Here is a 22,861-nt window from a genome sequence, read left to right as displayed (position 1 = left end):
ATATGTTTGGTTTGTTGAATTTGTTTATATCTAACTTTTTTCCTAAAAAGAATATAAGGCCACTTGTAATAGAGGACAATAATAAGATAAAGAATAGAAAGAAAGAAATCAGGACCAAGAGAAGTTCAGGAAGGAAAGGTGTTAACCCAGCGACCTTGCTTCTTAAGTGCTTGCCCCCAAATGGTCTTAACAGTGGAGGAAAGATCTTGTACTTAGGATTGTCATCCTCCCCACCTTCCCCCGGAATAACTGACTATTTTAAGAGGGCTAATGGTTAAATGACAGGTCAGGTTTTAGTTCCTCTCTCTCAGTGAAGGTGCTGACTACAAGGAATTGGACAGGGAGGTCAAGGAAAAGAAGCCAAAGGTTGGGATCACATCAAACTAGATAGTCCTGAATAACTGGATATATTTTGAAAACAACTTTAATGAGACCCTGCCCTGAACATATGTCATTGATTCTTGTATATGTCAATTTCAGATAGATTAATATGGAATACAATCTTTTTTTTTTTTTTAAAGTAGGCTCCACACCCAGGGTGAGGCTTGAACTCACAACCCCAAGATCAAGAGTCGTGGGCTCATCGCTTCTCGGCCTTTTGACTAAGATCATGTGTAGTATCTGTTCTTATCAGTTTAAAGTCTCATACGTCCTCTGAGGACAATATGTTAAATGGATTTTTGGAATTAAGAGATGGAATAGGAGCTTGCTCCGTCCACTCCACACATTGACTTGGTATTGTAGTACTTCCAGGAAAGGTGCATCCGCCGGGGGCGGGGGGGCGGGCAGGGAAGAGTCCCATACTCTACCAACTGAGCCAGCCAGGTGCCCTGTAATACGGAATACTTTCTAGCTTTAGTCACTTTTTTGGAAGCAAGAAGTGATTGCCATTTTCCATAGGCAATTGAGAGAATTAGGATGCTGATTACACCTGCAAATATCAGTTGGCTAAAACTTAACACAAAAGTGTGATCCAATGGAATTTTAAATTTGAGAAAGTTCATGTTTAATCCTATAGGAGGTTATCTAGACTATCATGAAGTCAACAATTAAGATTAAATAACCTTTGGAGAAAACTCTTAATAAAGGCCATTCTTTACATTCTTAAAAATTGAGGTAGGAGGTCTAGTTTTGGAGGACAGACAGTCTGCCTGCCCAAGCAGATGGCTAGGACTTGGGACAGAGGAGTGCCTGGCACGCTGAGGGTACTCAGGCCAACTGAGAAGTCTGTCTTCTGTGTGTGATTCCTCGTTCCCACTGATGGCTGGGTGGCTTTCCTTTGCAGTCCCCCGGGAGTGCTCGGAAAGTGAGTTTCGATGTGACGATCACAGCTGCATTCCCTCTCGATGGGTCTGTGACCATACCAACGACTGTGGCGACAACTCAGATGAGCGGGACTGCGGTAACTGTCAGAGCTCTTTTAGAGGCTTACCATGGGGTGCAGTCAGCGTATTTGACAGAAGAAGGGACTTCAAGTGAGAGTTTGTACGGTTTTTTTAGAGTAAAACAATTTTTGTGTAATTTATGCAGTATATAAGCCTTAGCATAACACAGTACCTTCTGCTCTGTATTTTCTATGCTTTATTCTTAACTTACAGCAGTAAGTAAGTCATAATAGGGGAAAGCGGCAAGAGAGCTTTGAAAATCTCATTTTAACTTAAATATTTCCTAGGAGCGGACTTGAACCTGCATTGACCTTCTAAGCAACAACAACAAAAGCATTCATTTTTCCTACTGTTGCCCAGAAAGTGGCCCTGCAGGATATATTTCTGTAGCTGTCTTGTGTAAGGTCAGGGCATTAGAATAGGGATCATAAACCCCAACTGATTTTTATAGCTCTTTACTCATGAAGGCTTGGGCCTGGGAATTCAGATTTCCGAGAAAATGCTGGCGATTATGTATTAGGGGAGAGCGTTTCCCCACGTTGAATGGGAAAAGCGTATTTTTGGAGAGTTTATTCATACGTAACCACAGCTGTGCGTTTGCGGTGAGCCAGTCACAAGGTGTGGATAGGAACGTGATGAAATACTTACTCTGTTCCGTGGGTCTGAGAACAACAGGCCCTACTGCAGTGACAGTCTTTTCTCTTCAGAGATGAAGACATGCCAACCTGGATATTTTCAGTGTCAGAGTGGACACTGTGTGTCTGAACACTTGACATGTGATGGAATTGCTGACTGTCTGGATGCCTCTGATGAAGCCACTTGTCGTAAGTGTCCGAGCCCCTGTGGCACTGTTCGTCTGAAATGTATGCATATGGCCTTTTAGACCCCGCCTCTCCATCAGCCACCACTTCTTACATGAAAAGGCTATAGGGATTTTCAGTTTGGCATTCATTGGTAATTATCAGTTCACTTGGGGTCTGAGTTACCATATCCAAATAGTTCCTAGTAGTCATTCAAGTACATTTCAGTAACAATACTTTTTTTTTTTTTTTAGATTTTTTTTTTAAAGATTTTATTTATTTATTTGACAGAGATAGAGACAGCCAGCGAGAGAGGGAACACAGCAGGGGAGTGGGAGAGGAAGAAGCAGGCTCCTAGTGGAGGAGCCTGATGTGGGGCTCGATCCCGTAACGCCGGGATCACGCCCTGAGCCGAAGGCAGATGCTTAACCACTGTGCCACCCAGGCGCCCCCAGTAACAATACTTTAAATAGAGAATATACTAAATATCTGTACTAACAAAAATAGTTACATATTATTGCCTATGATACAAATCATTACTTGGAAAAAAACCCTCAGGTAAATAAGAATATTTGAGCATGAATAGATGGGTATAAAGAACTTGGATTGGGTATTAGAACATACTGAATTTACAGCATTAACATTTTTCTAAATTGCATGATGGCATACAAAAAGTTTAAAAATGAAGGTCGGTATGATCATTCGTATTTTAGTCTCTGTGAATCACTGAATAAATATTACCTGTTGTTGATTATCCATGATGGGTATTATTAATGATGTGGTTGCCACATATTAAAACCTGGTTTCAAAGAAACTATGTAAATGGATGATGGGTAAGGCCAGTGCTGACCCAGCTGAAGAGCTGCCCTCGTCTATAAAGAGAAAGTCCAGTGCCATCTACAGAATGACTCATGTCTTTGAAAACTGGGATTGCACAATGGTCGCTAAGAGGTATTCCATCATAATTTCATACAGCGGGAGGCAACAGTGCCTCCTGAATAAGGAAGAGAAGGCTATAATGAAAAGAGCTCAAGGACAAATAGCAGGCTACCTTTTCAAAACCAGTAACTTTTTCTAATAATTTGAATATGTCTCCTCTCCACCAACAGCCACTCGCTTCCCCAACGGTGCATATTGCTCGGCTACTATGTTCGAATGTAAAAATCACGTGTGTGTCAGGGCATCTTGGAAATGTGATGGGGATGATGACTGTGGCGATGGTTCTGACGAAGAACTTCACCTGTGCTGTAAGAAGAGGGAGATGAAGGGCGGGTATGGGAATGGTGTCATCTGGCAAGACCTCAGCGGTTTTTCCGTGGAGCATGTGATGCCGGAGGACAGTGGACAATGTTTGAATGGATGCATGAGCGGTATCATTGTGATTTTATTCGGTCTTCTTTTCCAGTTCGCTCTTCGGGACATGGGATTGTTAGGCAAACATTCATCCCTGTTCATTTTTAGCCCAAGGATTTGACAAAAATGCCATGTCAGTATTTTCTTCCCTTCAGAGAACTTTAGTTAGGGCACATTATAGTTTCACAGTGACAGCTCCACATTTTTCTTGCCACTTCTTTTCTTGTTAGGAACTGACCATGTTTTGTTTCAATTTTAGCTTGATGGACCTTGAAAAATATCTTAAGCATGTGTAACTTTCAAAGAAGTCTTTAGGAAGTTGCTCCTTCTATGAGATAAAGTGCCCACAGCCCCATTAAAAAGTGGAGAGGCAGAGACACAGCCACATTAAAAAGTGACCCGCACTGTTTTATAATGTTGCACGTCTTTCATAGCAAAGAATTCCTGCAACAGTTCTGTTAACAGTACTTCTAAGAATCAGCTCTTGGATCTGACTTTTTTACCCCTAACTGACCTTATTACAAGTTTCTCGTTTTGCTCCTGTGTGTGGTGTAGTGAGGCAGAAGGAAAATCAAACAGCCAGAGCCTTCCATGTAGAAGAAGAACACACACGTGGGTTGAGTTTCCCCAATTTCTGGTACCTGCACAGAGGGCCATGGCCCTTTACCAACCAAGTAAGGGACCTGGGTTCTACCTTTGGGTTCCTCACAGGTGCGTAAGCATCAGCTAGAAGTCTAACTCTGGACAGCAAAATGAGTCAGAGTTTGATTGTGAAATAGCAACTTTCAATGTAAGAGGTGAGGGAATTCAGGAAGGAAAGTCTGTCATGGGGTGAAATTTCATGCTCTGGAGGGTCAGTGACAACTGCAGTCAGAGAGACAAACAGTGGCCTCCTTACTGTTAGGATAAGAGTTCATGTATATGGTCCTGCCAGCCTCTTCAGCCTCATAGCTCGTCATTGTCCCCCTCATTCCGTGCTCTGGCTACAGGGACTTTGATTCAGGTCCAAACTCCTGCTATGCTCCTTCCTGACTCCAAACATTGCCCAGCCTCTACTTTTTTTTTTTTATATTTTTTATTATGTTATGTTAGTCACCATACAGTAAGTACATCATTAGTTTTTGATGCAGTGTTCCGTGATCCCCAGCCTCTTCTGATCCTTCCTCCCCCGGATCTACATCAGGTCTCCCCAGTAGATGCCATCATAGCAGGTCCGGTTTGTGACTCTTCTTACAATTGTAATAGAGTGGTTGGTTAATTGGCAGAGTCTGTTTCCCCGTTGGCATGAAAGTTCTGTGAGGACAAGGACTGTGTCTTTCTTGTTTGCATTGTATCTGGCTCCTAGCACAGTGACAGACGTGGTGTGTGCTAGATACTCAGGACGTATGTGTCAATTGGCTCATTGGATGAGCAGATGAGGGATGAGTGGGGCGAGCCCGGTGCTGGCACGGGGGCATTTTAGATATTGATGCTTACGTTCTACTCTCAACTTGTACTTTTGTTTTTCCATCTTTCCTTCCAGTGAATGTTTCCTGTGAGTCACCGTACCGTTTCCGATGTGACAACAATCGCTGTATTTATAAACATGAGCTGTGCAACCATGTGGACGACTGTGGAGATGGAAGTGACGAGAAAGAGGAGCAGTGTAAGCAAAAGTGAAAAAGAAGAGGGAAAACTAAGGGCCCCAAGTTGTCTGCAGTTTGCAAAATGTCCCTCTGGGATTTCAGTTTCTTCTGCAGAGGGCTGGACCTACGACTGCAGATCTCCATTGACAATTGTTGACAGACATATAAACACACATGCTCGTCTTATGTGCCCCTTCCCTGCTTATGCCCATCTCATTGGAGCAAGTCCTCTAATTTTTTAGTCTTTGTTTAAATATTTAATAAGCTTTTTTCGAGAACATGAGAACAAACACTAACTGCTAGTTGACTCACGCTTCACAAATTCATGGTTTATTTATTTCCAAAAGTGAGGTTTGGTCACTCTTCAGCCTTGAGTTACTGATTGTTAATCCAGGTGTGTGAGCTTCCGAATGCTCAGCTGAAATGATCACATTCAAAAAAGCAGCACCAGTGTGAACAGAGCTGGTCTTACATGCATCTTTAAAATGGAAATTCATTTCCCAGTAGAGAAAAATAATGGATTATTTTAAGATAGAAGTTGGTGACATTGAATGTTTTAGATATTGAAAAATATCTGTGCTTTCTCCTTGTGAGGATGTTTTAAAATCTATCCATTGAAGGGGAGAGTTGATTAGTATTTGGGGTAATTTACCTAGAGAAAAGTCAGCGAGAAAAATGATTTCCCCTGACTCCAATTACTTTTTTTTCCTAAAGTGATACTCTTTGGGAAAATTTAGATAAATGGCTCATTTTTCTATTTTCCATCCGTTGTACTGATGTGGCCTTAGAAAGCTCACTGCCAGCTCTCCGACTGGGAGGACTGGGGGTCGGAGAGAACTAGGACACTATGGCAGTGCTCAGGCTTGTAATTGTTTTATGGTTTTTTGTGGGGGTTTTTGGCAGAGGTGAACCTACGGTTGTAACATTGTTCCTATGTTTATTTGAGGCATGGCACAAAAGGATGAAAACCAAGAAATAAGATATTTTAAAAATTTTGAGCAGATTTCTCCTTCTCCCCTTCTCTTTCCATTTCCCTTACTGCTATTGCCATTTTTTTATGGAGTAAGAAAATTGTAGCATGTGGTCAGATCTGCGAGTGGATAAAAGGGGCAGTATACTTACTCTTCCCAAAGAATAGGATGTTAGTCAAAGGAATCACTGCTTGCCATCACAAAAGACAAACTGCAGCATTTCGATGGCTTAAAGTAGCAGAGGTTGAATTTTTTTTTTTTTTAAGATTTATTTTTTTGAGAGAGAGCATGAGGCAGAAGGGGGCAAAGGGAGAGAGAAACCCCAGCAGACTCTTCACTCAGCACAGAGCTCAATGCAGGGCTAGATCCCACAACCCTGAGATCTGAGCTGAAACCAAGAGTTGGATCCCCAACTGTCTGCGACACCCAGGTGCCCCGGTGGCAGAGGCTGATTTAAAATTGGTGACGGTCAGGCCGTTCTCTTCTGTCCTATAAGTATGCCGCCTGCAACACATAGTCTTCAAGGTTGCTGAGGCAGGAGAAGAGAGCAATGAAGGAGGCACACAGGTTCTTAATTTCCTGGGCTTGGAAGTGATCCTGCTTGTGCTTGTGGTCCTTTGGTTGGAAGTGGTCACAAGGCCCAATCTAACTGCAGGGAAGTGCATGGATGTTTAATGAATACCAGTGGTTTCTACCACAATTTACCCTTGTGTCACTAAAAATCCATTTACACTTTCCTTCCCGTGCGTAGAACACCCCGAACCTGTCTCCAAGGGACATGACTCATAGTCCCATTCAGTCACTGAAATCCAGGAGTTCCGGATGATAGGCTGCAGTCCAGTCAGTTGCAGATCTGGTTCCTCTTGGTTTGAAGGAATATAAACTAATAAACAAGTTTTATTTATGCCCCTCTGCCCCCAATAGATAGTGGTGGATCAGGGGAAGCATAATAGAAATATTCCCACTGGGCAAGAAAGAATGAGAGACTGGTCGCATTCACCAGTCTGGAGCCGTTCTGGAGCACCAGTGGGCTCGGGTGATACATGTTGGTGCAGGACAGGCCTGATTTATGTCTGTTGCCCTGGTGGAATTATTAACAGTGCCCTTCTACCCTCAAAAGCAAACGAGGTGGAGAGTAAACTCTATGGTTACCTTATGCAGACTTGTGAAGCCCACTCCAGTGGGGAGTGGAGGAGATTCACTGAAGGTCATGGCTCCGTTCTGCAGGGAGTGCCTGTGTCCATTGCCCCTCCTTATCTCTGACTCCACCCCCTGGGACAGTTTCCTCATCTTTTTTCCTCTTCAGCTGAAGAGGGGACAGGAGAATAAGCCCTTTTTAGGAGCTGCACGGCTTTTAGCCACTCCCTGCTTGTAGGAGGTTGGGGGCCCAAGGCTTTCTTAGAGTCTTAGTCACAGTATTTTGGTTTATTTGGTCATATGTTTCTCTTGAAATTGAGCAGACTTTTCATCCATTTGATTTCAGTCAGTTATAAAGGTCAAGAACCTCAGATAGTGTTTCTTTTGAGACACAGTTTTTGAATCTGCTTTATTTCTGTGCTTGTTTTCCTCATGCACCTTTGTCTCAGCTGCTCATTGGGCCATCTAGAAAAATTGATGGGTAGTCATTTCATCCAACTCAGAGGTTTTCCTGGTTATTTGTGTCTCAAAGCCTTCTACATTTCAGAATCTTACTGTTTGGGATCTGAATGCAGTCAGCTTCTCCCACACATCAAATTTCTGGACTTTCTTTTATTTCATTCTGCTTATAAATCAACCGGCTGTTCCCTGAACCTTTCTCTGACTTGTACTCCCTGCCAAACTCGGGTAATGGCAAGCAGTGCACACTAACGTTCTGTCTTCTCACCTCTTTCCCTAGGTTGACAGTTTCAGTAAGCAGGTGGTCTGCCTTCCAGTGTTTCCCAAGTGACACTTTTACCAAAGGCTTTGCCTTTGCATAATATGGGTCTCCATCTTTCCTGTCTCCAATATCCCTTTCCTCATTGCTTGCCCCCTGACTATGAAGGCAGTGCCCCATAACTTAGGTTTTGTTATGGAGGTACCTTGCATATCTACTATTCAGGGTAACTCATACTACCTCTGCACCCAACACATTTCAAACTCAGCGGTGGTCCCTAATGAAGACTTACTTCTCACCCAAGTAAAGGCCAGTGCAGGTTGTCCAGCCCCTCCGTCGTGTAGCTAGGCCACCTGAAACAGGTTGCTTCCAAGGTTGCCAAAGCAGGGAGATACATGAGCTTTAATTGCTTCAGTGCAGAAGTGACACATATCACTTCCTACTCACAGCCCATTGGCCAGAACTAGTCACGTGGTCCCAACGTAACTGCAACGGAGGCTGGGAAATGTAGGGAAGCACAGGCTTTTTGTGAGCAATAACTATCCGCCACAGAGGGAGGCATCTTGCTGCGCAGAAGAGAAAGTTTTGACTTTAACTATTGTTCTTAAATTACAGGTTTAGCTTCGACCTCTAGACCTTGTACAGAAAATGAATTTAAGTGTAGCAATGGACATTGCATTTCACAGCATCTTGTATGTGATGATGTCGATGACTGTGGTGACCATTTTGATGAAACGGGTTGCAGTAAGTAAATATTTATTATTGTATTTCATCGTAGTAACTCAGGTTTACCTAATGAAAGCATGCAGTCACATGAAGTAGATGGTAACCACATATTTCTCTTCAATTTATTTTGTGCTCTGAACTGCAGTCAAGCCTATAGCTACCTGTTACTGAGCATTGACTCTATATCAGACATTGTGCTAAACACTACATGGATTATCTCATTTTATCCTTGTAACAGTCCTACGAGCTGGGTAGTATTCTCTCTCTCAATTTTTAAAAAAGATTTATTTATTTATTAGAGAGAATGGGGGTGGGGAGGGGCATAGGGAGAGGAAGAGAGAAACCCAAGCAGACTCCGTGCTGAGTGCAGAGCCCGACGTGGGGCTCCATCTTATTATCCTAAGATCATGACCCGAGCCGAAACCAAGAGTTGGACGCTTAACCAACTGTGCCACGCAGGCGCCCCTCAAATATTTTTTAATGAGGAAACTGGCTTACAGGTGTGAAAAAACTGCATGTCTTTTTGCCATCAAGAGGCTGAGTGAAGATTTGAATTCTTACCTGCCTAACTCCAGTGCACCTCCTCTCATTAACTAGTTGCCTCCCAGCACCTTAATGCTGTGTATATTGTTTATTAGTCTGCATATTTTCCCCCTTAAGCCAAATGCAGTATCCTTTGGCATGTAGGGGAAAATCTTTTAAGGGGAGTTGATAAAGATGGGGATGTCACGGGGGAGCTCAGAAGGAACATTTATCTTTATTTTTAAAGTAGAGGGAGACTTTGTGTAGGAAAAGGATGATGAATACAATCAAGGGGTGGTTCTAATTCAATATTGTGATGGAAATGTTGGAATGGCATCTTAATAATTCATACCTTTTTAGTCCTTTAGAGTTCTTATGAAATCCTTGCACATACATTATATAATTTGTCACCAGGCAAACCCCACTGGGTTGCAATTATTATGTCTCAGAGAGCTTAAGGAAGTTGCCTGAGGTCATACAGAGTGGCAGAGGCAGAATTTGAATAGTCCTGTGACTCCAGATGAGGAAAGCTGGCCTCTAGTTTCCTCAGCCACTAGCTGTGCCCCTTTGAGCATCAGCTGACCTTTCCAGGCCTCAGTTTCTTCATAGAAAAAAAAAGTTCTTCGAACTCTAGGAGCCCATGACTTAGTCATCTTAGTTAGCACCACACATTTTCAACTTGGGCTTTGATTCCTTTTCTTCTGAGACACCCCAAGGATTTCCTGGCAACTTTTCTCCTGGGTGAATTACAAAGGAGAGTCAATAATCGGTCATATTGCATTGATTTGCCCTTTATTTCACACACTTTCCTAGTGGGGCTTGGAATTTTTGACATAACAGTGTGACTTGATTAAATATTTTAAAAAGCATGAACATGACATTTGCAAAACTGGGTGTTAGATTTGGGTCTGGTGCTGAGACTGATAAGTGGACAGTTCCAGGAGTTTGGAGTATTTTCTAGTTGGGCTTGGGTTAAACCTTAGTTCCTCCTTTAGTTGCCATTTAAAAAGCTTACATTTGACTACAGTACTTTTAATTCAGATGACGTTTGATTAAAAGCAGGGTTTATTTAAAGAAAATAAGTAGCGTAGATACTAATTTAAGTACAGGAGGAGCATTTCTTTTTAGATATTAAGTGAATAGTGAATCAGTCTTACTGCTGTGGGTCAATAATTGGAGACATGGAGTTCTTATTTATTTATTTGGTTTGTGGATTCTTTATTATTATTATTATTATTATTATTATTATTATAGAATTCTTATTTAAAATACCAGTTTTTGGGTGCTACTAATCCACTTGCCTTTCTTTTCTTTTCCCTGTCTCTTCTCCTTCTCCTATTTATTTTAACAGGATCTCTGAGGTGTTCAGGGCATATGTTTGCTTTTTAAAAAGTACTTGAAAGTCAGGAAAGGAAAGGCTTTAATATTTTTAGAGTGTCATATGTTTGGGTTTGGATATATCTGTTGTTTGTGGGTTAAGATGGTGATTGTTATCGAAAGACGTAATTCCTCATATTTGAGGAAGGATCTTATAATGTTTTATGGTTTCTGCTCTTGTTTGAAGGACTCTTGCTTCATCAGAGTATAACTCACTCAGGGGAGCATTTGGTCCAGAAATGTTTAACTCCTGGGACCTTTAGTCATGTTACAGATTTTAGAGCTGGGAGGAGATTATAGAATGTAATTATACACATGAGACCCAAAGAAGTTATATAACTGGCTTAAGGCTATCCAAATTAATAAAAATGGGTCACATTTATTAACATTGTAGAGGAGACATCACTACCAACCTTACAGAAATTTTAAAGATAATAAGGGAATAGTATGAGAAATTTTATGTCAACAAATTAGACAACTTAGGTGAAATGGCCAAATTCTTAGACAAAACAATGAAACTGACTCTGGAAGAAATAAAAAAATCTGAATAGACTTATTTAGCAATGTGTAGTTCTTTTTTTTTTTTTTTTTTTTTAAAGATTTTATTTATTTATTTGACAGAGAGAGAGGCAGTGAGAGAGGGAACACAAGCCAGGGAGTGGGAGAGGGAGAAGCAGGCTTCAGGGAGCCCGATGTGGGGCTTGATCCCAGAACGCTGGGATCATGACCTGAGCCAAAGGCAGATGCTTAACGACTGAGCCACCCAGGCACCCAGCGATGTGTAGTTCTTAAGAGCTAAACTAAAGTTTTTGTGTATATAGCTTTGAAGTTTGAACTTCAAGGGCTTTGAAGTTTGAACTCCAAGGGCTTTGAAGTTTGAACTCCTTTGAACTCCATTGAACTCCATTGAACTCCGTTGAACGCTGTTGTGCTTTATTTTGTGATTACTTTTCTTTTCTGAAACTCAATGTTTTCAGTCTATTTGAACCATGTATACTTAAATAGTTATCATACCCTTAAGGGACCCTCATTTCCTACTGTAGGAGACAAATAGATAGAAATCTATTTTGCTTTGGAAGAATTGAGCCAGTAGATACTACAGTCTCTTTGGCTAAAATATTCAGAAGCCTGTGACCAAGAGACATTTCATTTGAAATGCAGATAAAGCTTAAATCCTTTATGGAGATAACCACCACCCTTCCCACGCCTTGGCCTCCATTATCACTGACTAGGTATGTTCATCTTTGTCAGCTTCCTTGTAAGACCTAGGTTTGAGGGTAGATGGAGACTCAGGATAAAAGAAGCAAACTTAACGATAATAGCAAAAATGAAAGCCAGATGGCTTCGACAGATATTGGCAGAGATAAGAACTCAGGCCAATGATGAGCAATGAAATGTGAGGATGGAGTCCGAGCTGTTAAAAGTCTGCCCTGGAATATCTGGACCCCAGAACAGCAGGGATAACAAGGGTCATTCATGTGAACCCTATAAAAATGAATTTTGAATTTTGTTGAATTTTTGTTGAATTTTTTTCTTTGTCTTGTGAAAGCTGTAAAATCCAGAAAATATATTAACATTTCTTTGTATTATGAAAGCTGTAAAATCCAGAAAATATATTAACAATCCAAAGTAAAGATCACTTGAATCCCATAAGTAAAAGAAAACTAATCTCAAGTTTGGTGTACTTTGATTGTCTTTTTTTGCACATACATGTGCAAAAATAATTTCTTAGTATTAAAAAATTTAAAGACATATTGTATATTTAGCATTACAATCTTTTCCTCCATTTTTGTTATAGATATTTTCCATGTCAAAGTATCATTTGAAATCATGAATTTGAATGATTGCCTAGCAATCCATCATGTAGATAATCATAACTCCTTGATTGTAAGATGCATGTTTATTTTCACATTTAAACAACTCTGAAACAAGGGTAATTCTTCAATTGATAACATGCGATAGTGTAAGTCCCAGAGGTTTTCTCTTTTAGCATTACGTAAGATGGTGCATCAATGGTGTCTTACTTAGATTTGATAAAAACCAGTAAACCATAATTGCTCAAGTTGTTTTCAAAATTTTATTATCAACAATTTATAATCCTTAAACATAAATCATAGTGCACATTTTTTACTCCTTTTGAGGAAAAATGTATTAACGTGGAATAACTGGATAATAGAGCATGAATATTTTTAAAGTCCTTGGTTCATACATGTTGTTGCAAAATTCCTTTTCATGTGTGCCACTTCATGGTTCTTACAGCAGTTGTATGACTAATAATTATATGCATTTTACTGTGCCCTGGCCAACATTCGATACATATGTGTACACATATCTCAGTTGGTCTTCTTACACCTTTATAATTTCCTCCTATTTGTTGTGTTGTTCTAAACTGTATCAGTGTCCTTTATTACACATATAATAGGATATATATTACATATATATCTATATCTTTATATCTATATCTGTATATCTATATCTGTATATCTATATCTATCTATCTATCTATCTATCTAATTCTGGAGTTGATGGTTACAGTTGTGAAGAGCACCTGACTTCATAGTTCTGGACTCTGGAATTGGATGCCCCAGGAAGCCTGGCAGTGCTGAGTATAACAGGAAGATTGCCTCAAGGATCTAACATTATATACAATTGTATAAATGGCATTCACCCCATTAGCAGATATCTGAATATACAGAGGCCTTCAATCCTCTACAAGGACTTATGGAAAGGGGTTATCTGGAGATGTCCTATAGTAGTAGGCTGTAGATAGGTTTGTACCTTTCATTTGTAATGCTAAGATTGTTTTTCCAGATACAGGAAAAGAAAGATCATGTGCAGAGAATCTATGTGAACAAAATTGTACCCAGTTAAATGAAGGAGGCTTTATCTGCTCCTGTAGACCTGGGTTCAAAGCCAGTACTTTGGACAGAAACTCCTGTGACGGTAAAGTATATTTCCTCCAATTCCCATTAGGAGATCCTCATATTTTTTAGGTTCTCCACTCATTCCCTTTTATTAAACCATTGTTAATTCCTTTAATGAGGCTAAATACTAGTTCTGGCTCATTAAAATACCTAAGTGCACCAATAATTATACTGTTAGAGGGTGATGATCAGTTCTGAATGAGAGTGTAAGCTGTACTTTCATGTTGTATATAACCAATGATGACAAATGTTAAGATTTTGCTCGTTAATTTCTTGGGTCATGAAAAAAAAACAGCACTCAGGGATGCCAGTTTTTTTCCATGTTCTCTTGCCAGTCCTTAGCAGATGGCTAGGCAGATAACTCATCCTCAGTAATGTCTGCAGAATGGATAAGATTTACGAATTCTTCAGGAATGATGAGTGCTTATTGTATCAGTGTGAGAGATCCAATTTTTAAAAAATTAGCACAAGTTTTACTTTCTTCATCAAAGTCCAAGCACACATATTTATTACACACCTATTTATGCCAGACAGAAGTGAGATCTAAGGTATGGAGTTGCAAGGTAGCTTATCAAGATGATAAGGAATGCGTCTGATTTTCAGTGTCCTTCATTATTTGAATTTGCTGCTTCTAACTTGTGATGTGTCATACTCAAATGATTTAGACAGTTCTTTTGGAAGCTGAAACTTAAGAACTCAGTGAAGAAACCAAATGAATGAGTCCCTTTCCTGAAGTTAGTTAGGCCAAGGGAAGTGGTACCAAACAGCACCAACACACTGCTGCTTTCCAAAAGTGAAAATTTTGTTCTGCTATTGCACGGAGTCAGTCACTCTGTTACAGTCGAACCCTGTCTTCATTGCTTACTAGCTTTGGGACTTTGGGTTTAGGAATGGTCTATATTGCAGAGTCATTTTAGAGAATTAAATGAGGCACAAATATGAAAAGCATGTGAAACAATGTCTGAAGGTTAGTAAGTGCTCCATGAATGATGGCATTATTGCCTCTCTTCATCTGCAGCCTTCTTAGGCTTCATTGCTTATGACTATGGATTTAAACAGGAGCAGGGCCTCGAAGGAATGATTGGGAGCAGATGTTACATATTTGCTTTTATTTTATCTGCAGACATCAATGAATGTGAGCAATTTGGGGTCTGTCCCCAGAACTGCCAGAATACCAAAGGAAGTTATGAGTGTTCCTGTGCCAAAGGCTTCAGGTCTGAGAGTGACCAGTATGGAAAACGCTGCGCAGCTGATGGTACGATGGGTTCATGTTGGGATTAATCAGTTGACTTTCAGAGAGATATATGCTGATGAGTACAATATACCAGAAAGTAAACCTTAGACTGTCAGAGTCTTATTTTTAATTCACCAGCTACTTCTGTTCCAACGCCCATCCAGGCTCTTCTCTCTCCTCTCCTTCCAAATTACAACAATAACTGCAATCTGACAACAAATATGCAGGAATTAAAATAGGAGTCAGTACTATGTATTATTCTGGGCTTAGCCTCTTGTCCACCTTGATAAAACTTCAAAAAGTGGACAAGATGTCGCCTTCCAGAATATTCAGACAACAAAAGCTTGTCTATCGGGTCGTGGTCAACAGAAGGAAATTAATGAAGCCCTCCGGCTCCTACTCCAAGATCAAGGTTTGAGGCCCTGTGATTCAAGATGGATCACAAAAACAGTCACATGCAGTCGGGGCAAATCAAGGACATTCTGTTGATAAATCTTTTTTATTGTTCATGGGCTGCCGATCACAGATAGAGAGAGTCTGGCTCATTTATAACTTCAGTCATTAGTTCTACATTTTAGGTTAATGCTGGTATCTCAGAGTCAGACCTGATAGAAAGCAGTAATAAGTACTAGATAGAAATGACAAAGGAGAAAGACTATGTGGCAAAAGTATTATATAGTCCAAATTTCCAGAGGTCTGATCTAAATCAGCACATCCCCATCAAGGGGTTTAGGTCTTTACAAGTCTTACAGATTTGAATTTGAAGTTTGTACGAGAGTTTAACAAACTTGGTAAGGAAATAACATTTTACTTTGCAAATTAAGGGTAAAATGGCTGTTCAATTTCTTCATACAAATTGGGCTTTTAAAGCATGCATCTGACTAGCATACTTAAATATTTTACCCCCCAAACATTTTTGACACTGAATGAAAACTAGGGTAAAGGCATTTGAGCAGTTGGTCTGGTAATTAGGCAGCAAATTAAAAACTATTTAAGTCTTTTAACTAAGGAGATGACTGAAATAAATGCCCGTAGTCATATAAAACACAATGTCAAGACAGAGGAAATATATAAAGTGAACTTTCAAAAGTTAGTTAAATGAGATTCAATTGACATTATGCAAGTAAATTAAATTTAAACATTCTAGACAAAGCACCCCAGGATGAGTCACTATTGAAATAGCTGTTCTGGGTAAGAACAAGAACAAACTGTTTTTGTCATTAGCTGGAAGATAAATTGAGTCATGGAGCTGATTACCTGCTAAAAGAATCATAAAATCTGTCAGTAAAGAATAAGGAATGAGGACATCCTGGTAAACTTTTAGTAGCACTCTACATATTGTATTTCTTCTGTGAGATTGTCTGCAATCTTGTCTGTTTTACTGTCAGTGAATTAGAGAAAAAAATCAGTGGAAAAGAGGACACTATCTAGGAATCTCAGTCTTGTCTTGTTCTAAACCATTACCCAACAGAGGACCAAGAATAAAGAACTGATAACATCCCTAACAGAAATACTAACCTTCCACCTGAAAATGGAGACGGACTGTCCACAGTCACAGGTTTTGCACCCCAGTTGGATATTAGTTCTATTGATTAGCAGAGGTAGTCAGATTCCTATAAAAACATGTTTTTTTAAAGGTGGGAGTATACTTACTATTTTATATCTACTTCATTTTAAAAAGACTTCCGATAGAATTCAAACAGATGAAGCAGCCCTTGTCTTTTTTACAGGTAACCCTCCTTTGTTGCTACTGCCTGAAAATGTTCGAATTCGAAAATATAATCTCTCATCTGAGAAGTTCTCAGATTATCTTGAAGGCGAGGAACGTATTCAGGCTGTTGATTATGATTGGGATCCCGAAGGCATAGGTCTCAGTAAGTATGAACTTTGGCATCTGTCATTGATATTAATTGAATTAATGGAATTAGAAGGTGTTAAGCTTTGGAGAATCTGTTTTTTAATGAGTGAATTTCGTTGCATGCATGGAGGATAGAGCTCCTCCTATCCAGCGTGTTCTGGACACCTTAGCTTGGCCGTGTGTCCCAGCAAAACCTTCTCAACTTGCAACCAAACCTTCTCCCATCTCTGGGGATTGTTTTTTTAGGACCACCTCATATCCCTTTGTTCAGTATCTCTTTGTCTTTGTTCACGCAGGGATTGTTCTTCCCTATCACTGTACGCTTCAAAATTTCTACTCAGACTTCAACGACTCAGTTCAGATGTCACCTCCTCTGACATCTGCTGTAATCCTTCCTGGGCGCAGTTCCATAATTGCTCACTCGTGAGCCTATAGTGTTTTATACATGCTCTTACTAAAGCACGTGTTACATTGAGTTATAGCCATCCACATCATTTTCTCCCTGTGCCTTAACCATGAGCTCTTTGGAGACAGGATTGAATCTAATTCAACTCCACATGCCAAGCGTCTGATCCAGCCTCTGACCCAGCATCTGACCCAACAGCGTATGTGATGGTTGCTTTTGAAATTTAGTTCAATGAGTGAAAATATGAAAAATGTTAATTGTTGAGACTTTCATGGCTCTGTGGGGTGTGTGGGAGATGGTAATGGGGCAGGAATCAGAAAACTCATCTTCTATGCCTGTTTCCCTCATTGGTAAGCTTTATAACTTTTAATAATCGTAACAATTCTCTGGTTCTCCATTTCTTATCTTGTCTGCCTGCCTCCCTCTGAGAGTTCTTTGAAGATCAAATGAGATAACAGATGTGAAAATGCTTTGCAAACTATTAATAATTATGCCATGTAAGATTTATTGTGGCTGTGTTTTCACACTTACTTACATGATGGAATAAACTTTACAAGAATGGCAAACACCTACGAAAGTATATGCCTTAAAAGTTGCAGTCTTCCTATGCTTTTTAAGATGCCTGCTGGTGACTAACATAATATAATAAAAATTATTATAAAAAAATAAATAATTATCCCAGGGGAAAAAAAAGATGCCTGCTGTCCACTCTCCTTTAGTGTATACACAAAATAGGACTTCTCATCTACATAGCTCCTTTACTGCAAGTTATTGAACAGCCTGCCCCTGGTTTATCTATACATTTCATTTTGGAAACTAGAACTTGATCCTAATGAGAGTAAATAGGCTCTTGGCTGAAATGTATTTTAGTAAGTTACCTTGAAATAGAAACAACTAAGTCAATATCAGTAAGCTATCAGTTGAAGTATTTGTAGCTAGTAGCTCAAGTATGATGTCTTGAGGTTTGATCAGATCAGTGTAATTGAATTATTAGTTTTATAGGAACAATGAGGAAGTAGAGATGTCAATAAATGAACAGTAGTTCACCTGATTAGACCCCAGTTCCTCCCTTACCTGATGTTCTTGACATGAAACTCAACTGTGTGTCTTGCCTTGCAGGTGTCGTATATTATACTGTGCTAGGGCATGGCTCTGATTTTGGTGCTATCAAACGTGCCTACATCCCCAACTTTGAATCTGGTACTAATAATCTTGTGTCAAAAGTTAACCTGAACCTGAAATACATAATGCAACCAGATGGATTAGCAGTGGACTGGGTTGGAAGGTAAGTATAGCCACATCCCCCATCTGTCTATTCTATTTTCCTGTCCAGACCACCTACTGCTTGCCCATGGCACATGAGTTAAGCTGGTCCAGATAAAGGTCACAGTACTGGTGGAGCTGGGTGTTGCCTGGGCTTGCCCTACCCAGCCCCCCCGCAACCACCTTTGCTTATCCTGAGGTGTCATATAAACATTATCATTTCCTGTATTCTGTGTCTGCCATGAAAAAGTTTGGGAAAGCACTGAGGTCAAGATTTTGTATTATATCCAGGAGAGCATTCTTGCCAACAGAGTTGGATTCCCAAATTAGATCTTTCAGTATGGCAGTGCTGTTCATTTTGTGAAGAAATGAAACAGCGTCCCAGTCCTACCAGTAGGGTGGTTGAGATGAAACATTTTTCTCTATGGTAATTATTTTGAGGAGCAGCAGTCCACATCTTGGGTTTTTAGCAGGCTGTATTGTCTGAACAGATTGGAAATTGGACTCTCCTGTTTAACCTTTGAGTTCGAGTTAATAGTGGGGTCAGCTTTGTTCTGCTCTTTTAGATTTCCTAGAACCCCAGGGACCAGAGCCAGACATTTTGTATGATCCCTAAATAGGAACCTTAAGTAGGTTTATTATCAGGGAGATGCCCGAGATGCAAACTGATGTGGAAAAGTTCATAAGCTTCTTCTTCAAGGAAGAGCCTTGCATCTGGAGTAACATTTATGGGAAAGTGAGTATGTTAGGATCAGAGCTCAAACATTCATAGAATTCCCCATGTCCTTGAAAATGAATGGATAATGAAAAAATGTTTGAGAGGGAAGGCTCAGGGGCTTGTTGCCTTCTGGGAGAATGGAGAGTCATTTGCAGCATAAATTAATTTTCACCTTTTAACAAACTTATCCAGCGCTCCTGGAAGACATGAACATTCCTGAAGAAGTTAATTAGGTCCCCGCTGTGCCCACAGGCTATCAGGGCACTCATTACAGAATTTTCTGTCAGGAATCAAGGACTTGGAGAGTCAGTAACTTGAAACTCTAGACTTTAGCACTTCCTTCTGAAAACCAACCAACCAGGCAACTCATGTTTGAAGTTATACTCCTTCCTCAGCCTTCATGAACGAGCGAGTGAAGAATCTGATGGAAATCTTTCTGTTCATAAGGGACTGATACATGCAGCCCTAGCAGTGGAATAGGGCAGGATGGCCTTGCTGAGTTCGTTATTTTGGAAAGGCTGTTTCCACTCATCCTTGGAGCTGCTGCTGGATTGCTGTTGATGCCAGGGGCGCTCTGGGCTGAGCAGAAGCAGACTCACAGGGCAGTCAGAATTAAAGGGCCAGCTAACCAGTGCCTTATGACTTCCACCTGGAGGTAATGTCTCATAGCAGTGCCAGCTGTGAGGTCCATCATCATCACTGATCCTGGCTGATCAGGCAGGAGTCCCCCTCTATCCCTTACTCTTCCACTCGTAACTTCCAAAGACCCTTGGCTGAAGAGATCGAGGCATTCCTGAGAGAGGGAGACTCTGCTCTGATCACTGGTATCTAAAGTAGTTGTCTTATTAGCCCCAGCTTCCAAACTGAAGGCTCTCATCTTCAAACCTGTTCCCCAGAAGTGACCAGTCGAGACTCTTTCACAAGTATAACCTTGTCCTTTTAAATTCAGGCATATTTACTGGTCAGATGCCAAGACTAAACGGATTGAGGTGGCTAAACTTGATGGGAGGTACAGAAAGTGGCTGATTTCCAATGGACTGAATCAACCAGCTGCAGTGGTTGTGAATCCCAAACTAGGGTAAGTACTTGAAGGAGTCTTTTCATGTTCTAGATACTTTCCAGTGGATTGTCAAAAATTAATATCTTATTTTTTCCTAATTGTACTGAAATTGTCCTTGGACTATTTGGAATGGCATCACTGACTAATTTAAAGAATTGTAGTATGCCCTAAAGATCATTTAGGACCATCCAGGCTTCAGACTGATACTGTGTAAGGGGAAGCCTTCTGGCCACATTTTTTCTATAACCCAGTTTGTCTAAATTCCACACATTTCTCAATAGAATTTAAGGGTTGGTCTCTACCTGATGATTGGTTTAGACTAGAGGCTGCGAAGTGGTGGCTTGGTAGGCTCAGTATGGCCTACAGACATATTGGACTTGAACTAAACAGAGCTTTAAGGTTTTTAAAACTTAGTTACTGGGGCGCCTGGGTGGCTTAGTCGTTAAGCGTCTGCCTTAGGCTCAGGGCATGATCCCAGGGTCCTGGGATTGAGCCCCGCATCGGGCTCCCTGCTCTGCTGGGAGCCTGCTTCTTCCTCTCCCACTCCCCCAGCTTGTGTTCCCTCTCTTGCTGGCTGTCTCTCTCTCTGTCAAATAAATAAATAAAATCTTTTAAAAATTAAATAAAAATAAATAAAACTTAGTTACTAACCTAAAACAATTTTTTAAGCTATATTTTTGGCTTGAAAAATCAGAACAACTGAAAGCACTATGTAGGCATGCCTTTCTTTTCTTTTTCTTTTTTTAGAGAGGGAGGAAGGGTGGAGGGGGAGAGGGAGAGGTTTTCATGCCCAGTGCGGAGCCTGGTGCGGGGCTCGATCTCACAACCCTGAGATCATGACTGGAACTGAAGTCAATAGTTGGACTCGTAACCAACTGAGCCACCTAGGTGCACCAGTAGGGGTGCCTTTCTTGATATAGTATTGCCTGGAACTTCTAGATAGGGCTTTGCTCTCACCATCACTTGATGTTCATAACTGCCGTGCTCCGCTCATTTATCTTGCCTGCCTGGTCTTTTCCAGGTATTGGAAGTGGTGTCAGCCCTGGTCTGTGCAATTCTTCTGTAATTATTAATTGGATGCAAAATTTTAAAATTGGAACTCTTATTTTATTCTCTGATACATCTCAAGCACAAGCAGTGCTGCTAACACATAAGGCATTCAATAAATATTTTATGAAGAATGAACAGCTTTTGTGCTTATACATTTTAAAGTGTCTGAATATATATATACTCGATCAGGGCTGGGCAATTTCTATGGAGGGAGTTTTCAGGAAGGATCGAGCACAGATGCACTGGCTCCTCCTTTTCTCACCCTGTCTCTAAAGTAAAGTGTAAAAACAGTGTCGCTTAGCACCCAGACCTCTGTGACAAACAGTTGACTTCCTGGCTGGAAGTGCATGCCCTGCTTCAGCGGAGAAGCCTCACTAGATGAAGTGTTAAAAAGAGAAAACCTTCTGTTACAGGCTTATGTACTGGACTGACTGGGGCGGAGAACCTAAAATCGAGTCTGCCTGGATGGATGGACAGCATCGGAAAATCCTGGTTCAGGAGGACCTTGGTTGGCCCACAGGCCTTGCTATTGATTATTGGAACAATGACCGGATCTACTGGAGTGACTTCAAGGAGAACAATATTGAAACTATAAAACATGATGGGACTGATAGGAGAATCGTTGCAAATGCAGGTTAGAAATGGGTTAGGTTTTAATATGTTCTTATATAATCAAGAAATATATTTCTAGAGTTTGCCCATTTTCTCCAGGAGGGACCTGATTTTAGGTTGGTATAGGTTCTTAGAAAGTTCTTAGAGACCACTCCCTCCAATCCCCAGCTGCTGATTTAAATGCAAATGAATGCGTTAGCAATAATTAAGGTGTTTTTTTTTTCCTTTTAACATAATTTTTAAAAGGTGCTCTTAGCAACAGATACTGAAATAACTGAGTTTCCTGTTAGGTTGGCCTGATGGAGTGGCATTTCATGTGTAACCAGTGGAAATCCATGTCTCACCACTTCTAGACCCATTTGTTTTTATTACGCTCAATTGTTCATTATGTAAAATGGAAACATCTAGAAGGAGAGAAATATTTTGTTTTCTTATCCAGATTTTGGCAGAATTGCAACAATCCAGTAAATAAGAGCTTTATATGATAAGTGATGTCTTATGTTCGAAGAAAAAAAAATAGAATCTCTGCCATCCAAATTGTTGTCCAAAAATAAAATTAAATCAGCAACTTGAAAGTGAGCAGATTCTCTATAATTGTTATCAACCAGTAGGCACAAACCTAGTTTAATGTCTACCATCTTGCTCTCCCAACATAGCACACTTCTGTGGTCACATGTACAGAAAGTCTGCCTGAATGTTGTATTAGGGATTAATTCAAGCATAGTGACATCTGATATAAAAGAGGAGTAGGGTATTTCCTATTCAATAACTTTGTTTTGTTTTGATTTTCCTCTGTGGGTAAACAGCAACGAACCCATATAGTCTGGACATCTTTGAAGGCCAGTTTTACTGGATATCTAAGGATAAGGGAGAAGTATGGAAGCAAGATAAATTTGGGCGAGATGAGAAAGAGAAAATGCTGATGGTGAACCCATGGCTCACTCAAGTTCGAATCTTCCATCAACATAGATACGATCAGTCAGGTAACACCAACCTCGGAATAAGATGTTCCTTATTATCTGGAAACCTTATTTCAAATTAATGGCTATATTGTTGGAAAGTGGTAGTGGATTATAATAGTCTGATCTCTTGGTACATGAACGGTGTGAGTGCATATGTGTG

The 22,861-nt window shown here is 40.4% G+C and overlaps 1 protein-coding gene and 1 non-coding gene across 2 annotated transcripts in view; both read left to right on the top strand.

Moving 5' to 3' along the window:
- LRP2 (LDL receptor related protein 2) overlaps positions 1–22,861 on the top strand; it is a 193,719-nt gene that overhangs the window by 157,057 nt on the left and 13,801 nt on the right. The window contains exons 59-70 of the mRNA XM_057318411.1: positions 1,286–1,402; positions 2,093–2,209; positions 3,295–3,432; positions 5,061–5,183; positions 8,605–8,733; positions 13,426–13,557; positions 14,662–14,793; positions 16,503–16,646; positions 18,156–18,321; positions 19,967–20,095; positions 21,541–21,761; positions 22,546–22,722. Coding sequence (XP_057174394.1) covers positions 1,286–1,402; positions 2,093–2,209; positions 3,295–3,432; positions 5,061–5,183; positions 8,605–8,733; positions 13,426–13,557; positions 14,662–14,793; positions 16,503–16,646; positions 18,156–18,321; positions 19,967–20,095; positions 21,541–21,761; positions 22,546–22,722 — 1,725 coding nt within the window. The remainder of the gene's footprint in view (positions 1–1,285; positions 1,403–2,092; positions 2,210–3,294; positions 3,433–5,060; positions 5,184–8,604; positions 8,734–13,425; positions 13,558–14,661; positions 14,794–16,502; positions 16,647–18,155; positions 18,322–19,966; positions 20,096–21,540; positions 21,762–22,545; positions 22,723–22,861) is intronic.
- LOC113250976 (U2 spliceosomal RNA) lies at positions 583–769 on the top strand. The gene has a single exon (XR_003314292.1). It is a non-coding gene; the product is annotated as a U2 spliceosomal RNA (small nuclear RNA).

This window comes from Ursus arctos, unplaced genomic scaffold (assembly GCF_023065955.2).
Source record: "Ursus arctos isolate Adak ecotype North America unplaced genomic scaffold, UrsArc2.0 scaffold_1, whole genome shotgun sequence".
NCBI lineage: Eukaryota > Metazoa > Chordata > Mammalia > Carnivora > Ursidae > Ursus > Ursus arctos.
This window is presented reverse-complemented; position numbering and strand designations above follow the sequence as displayed.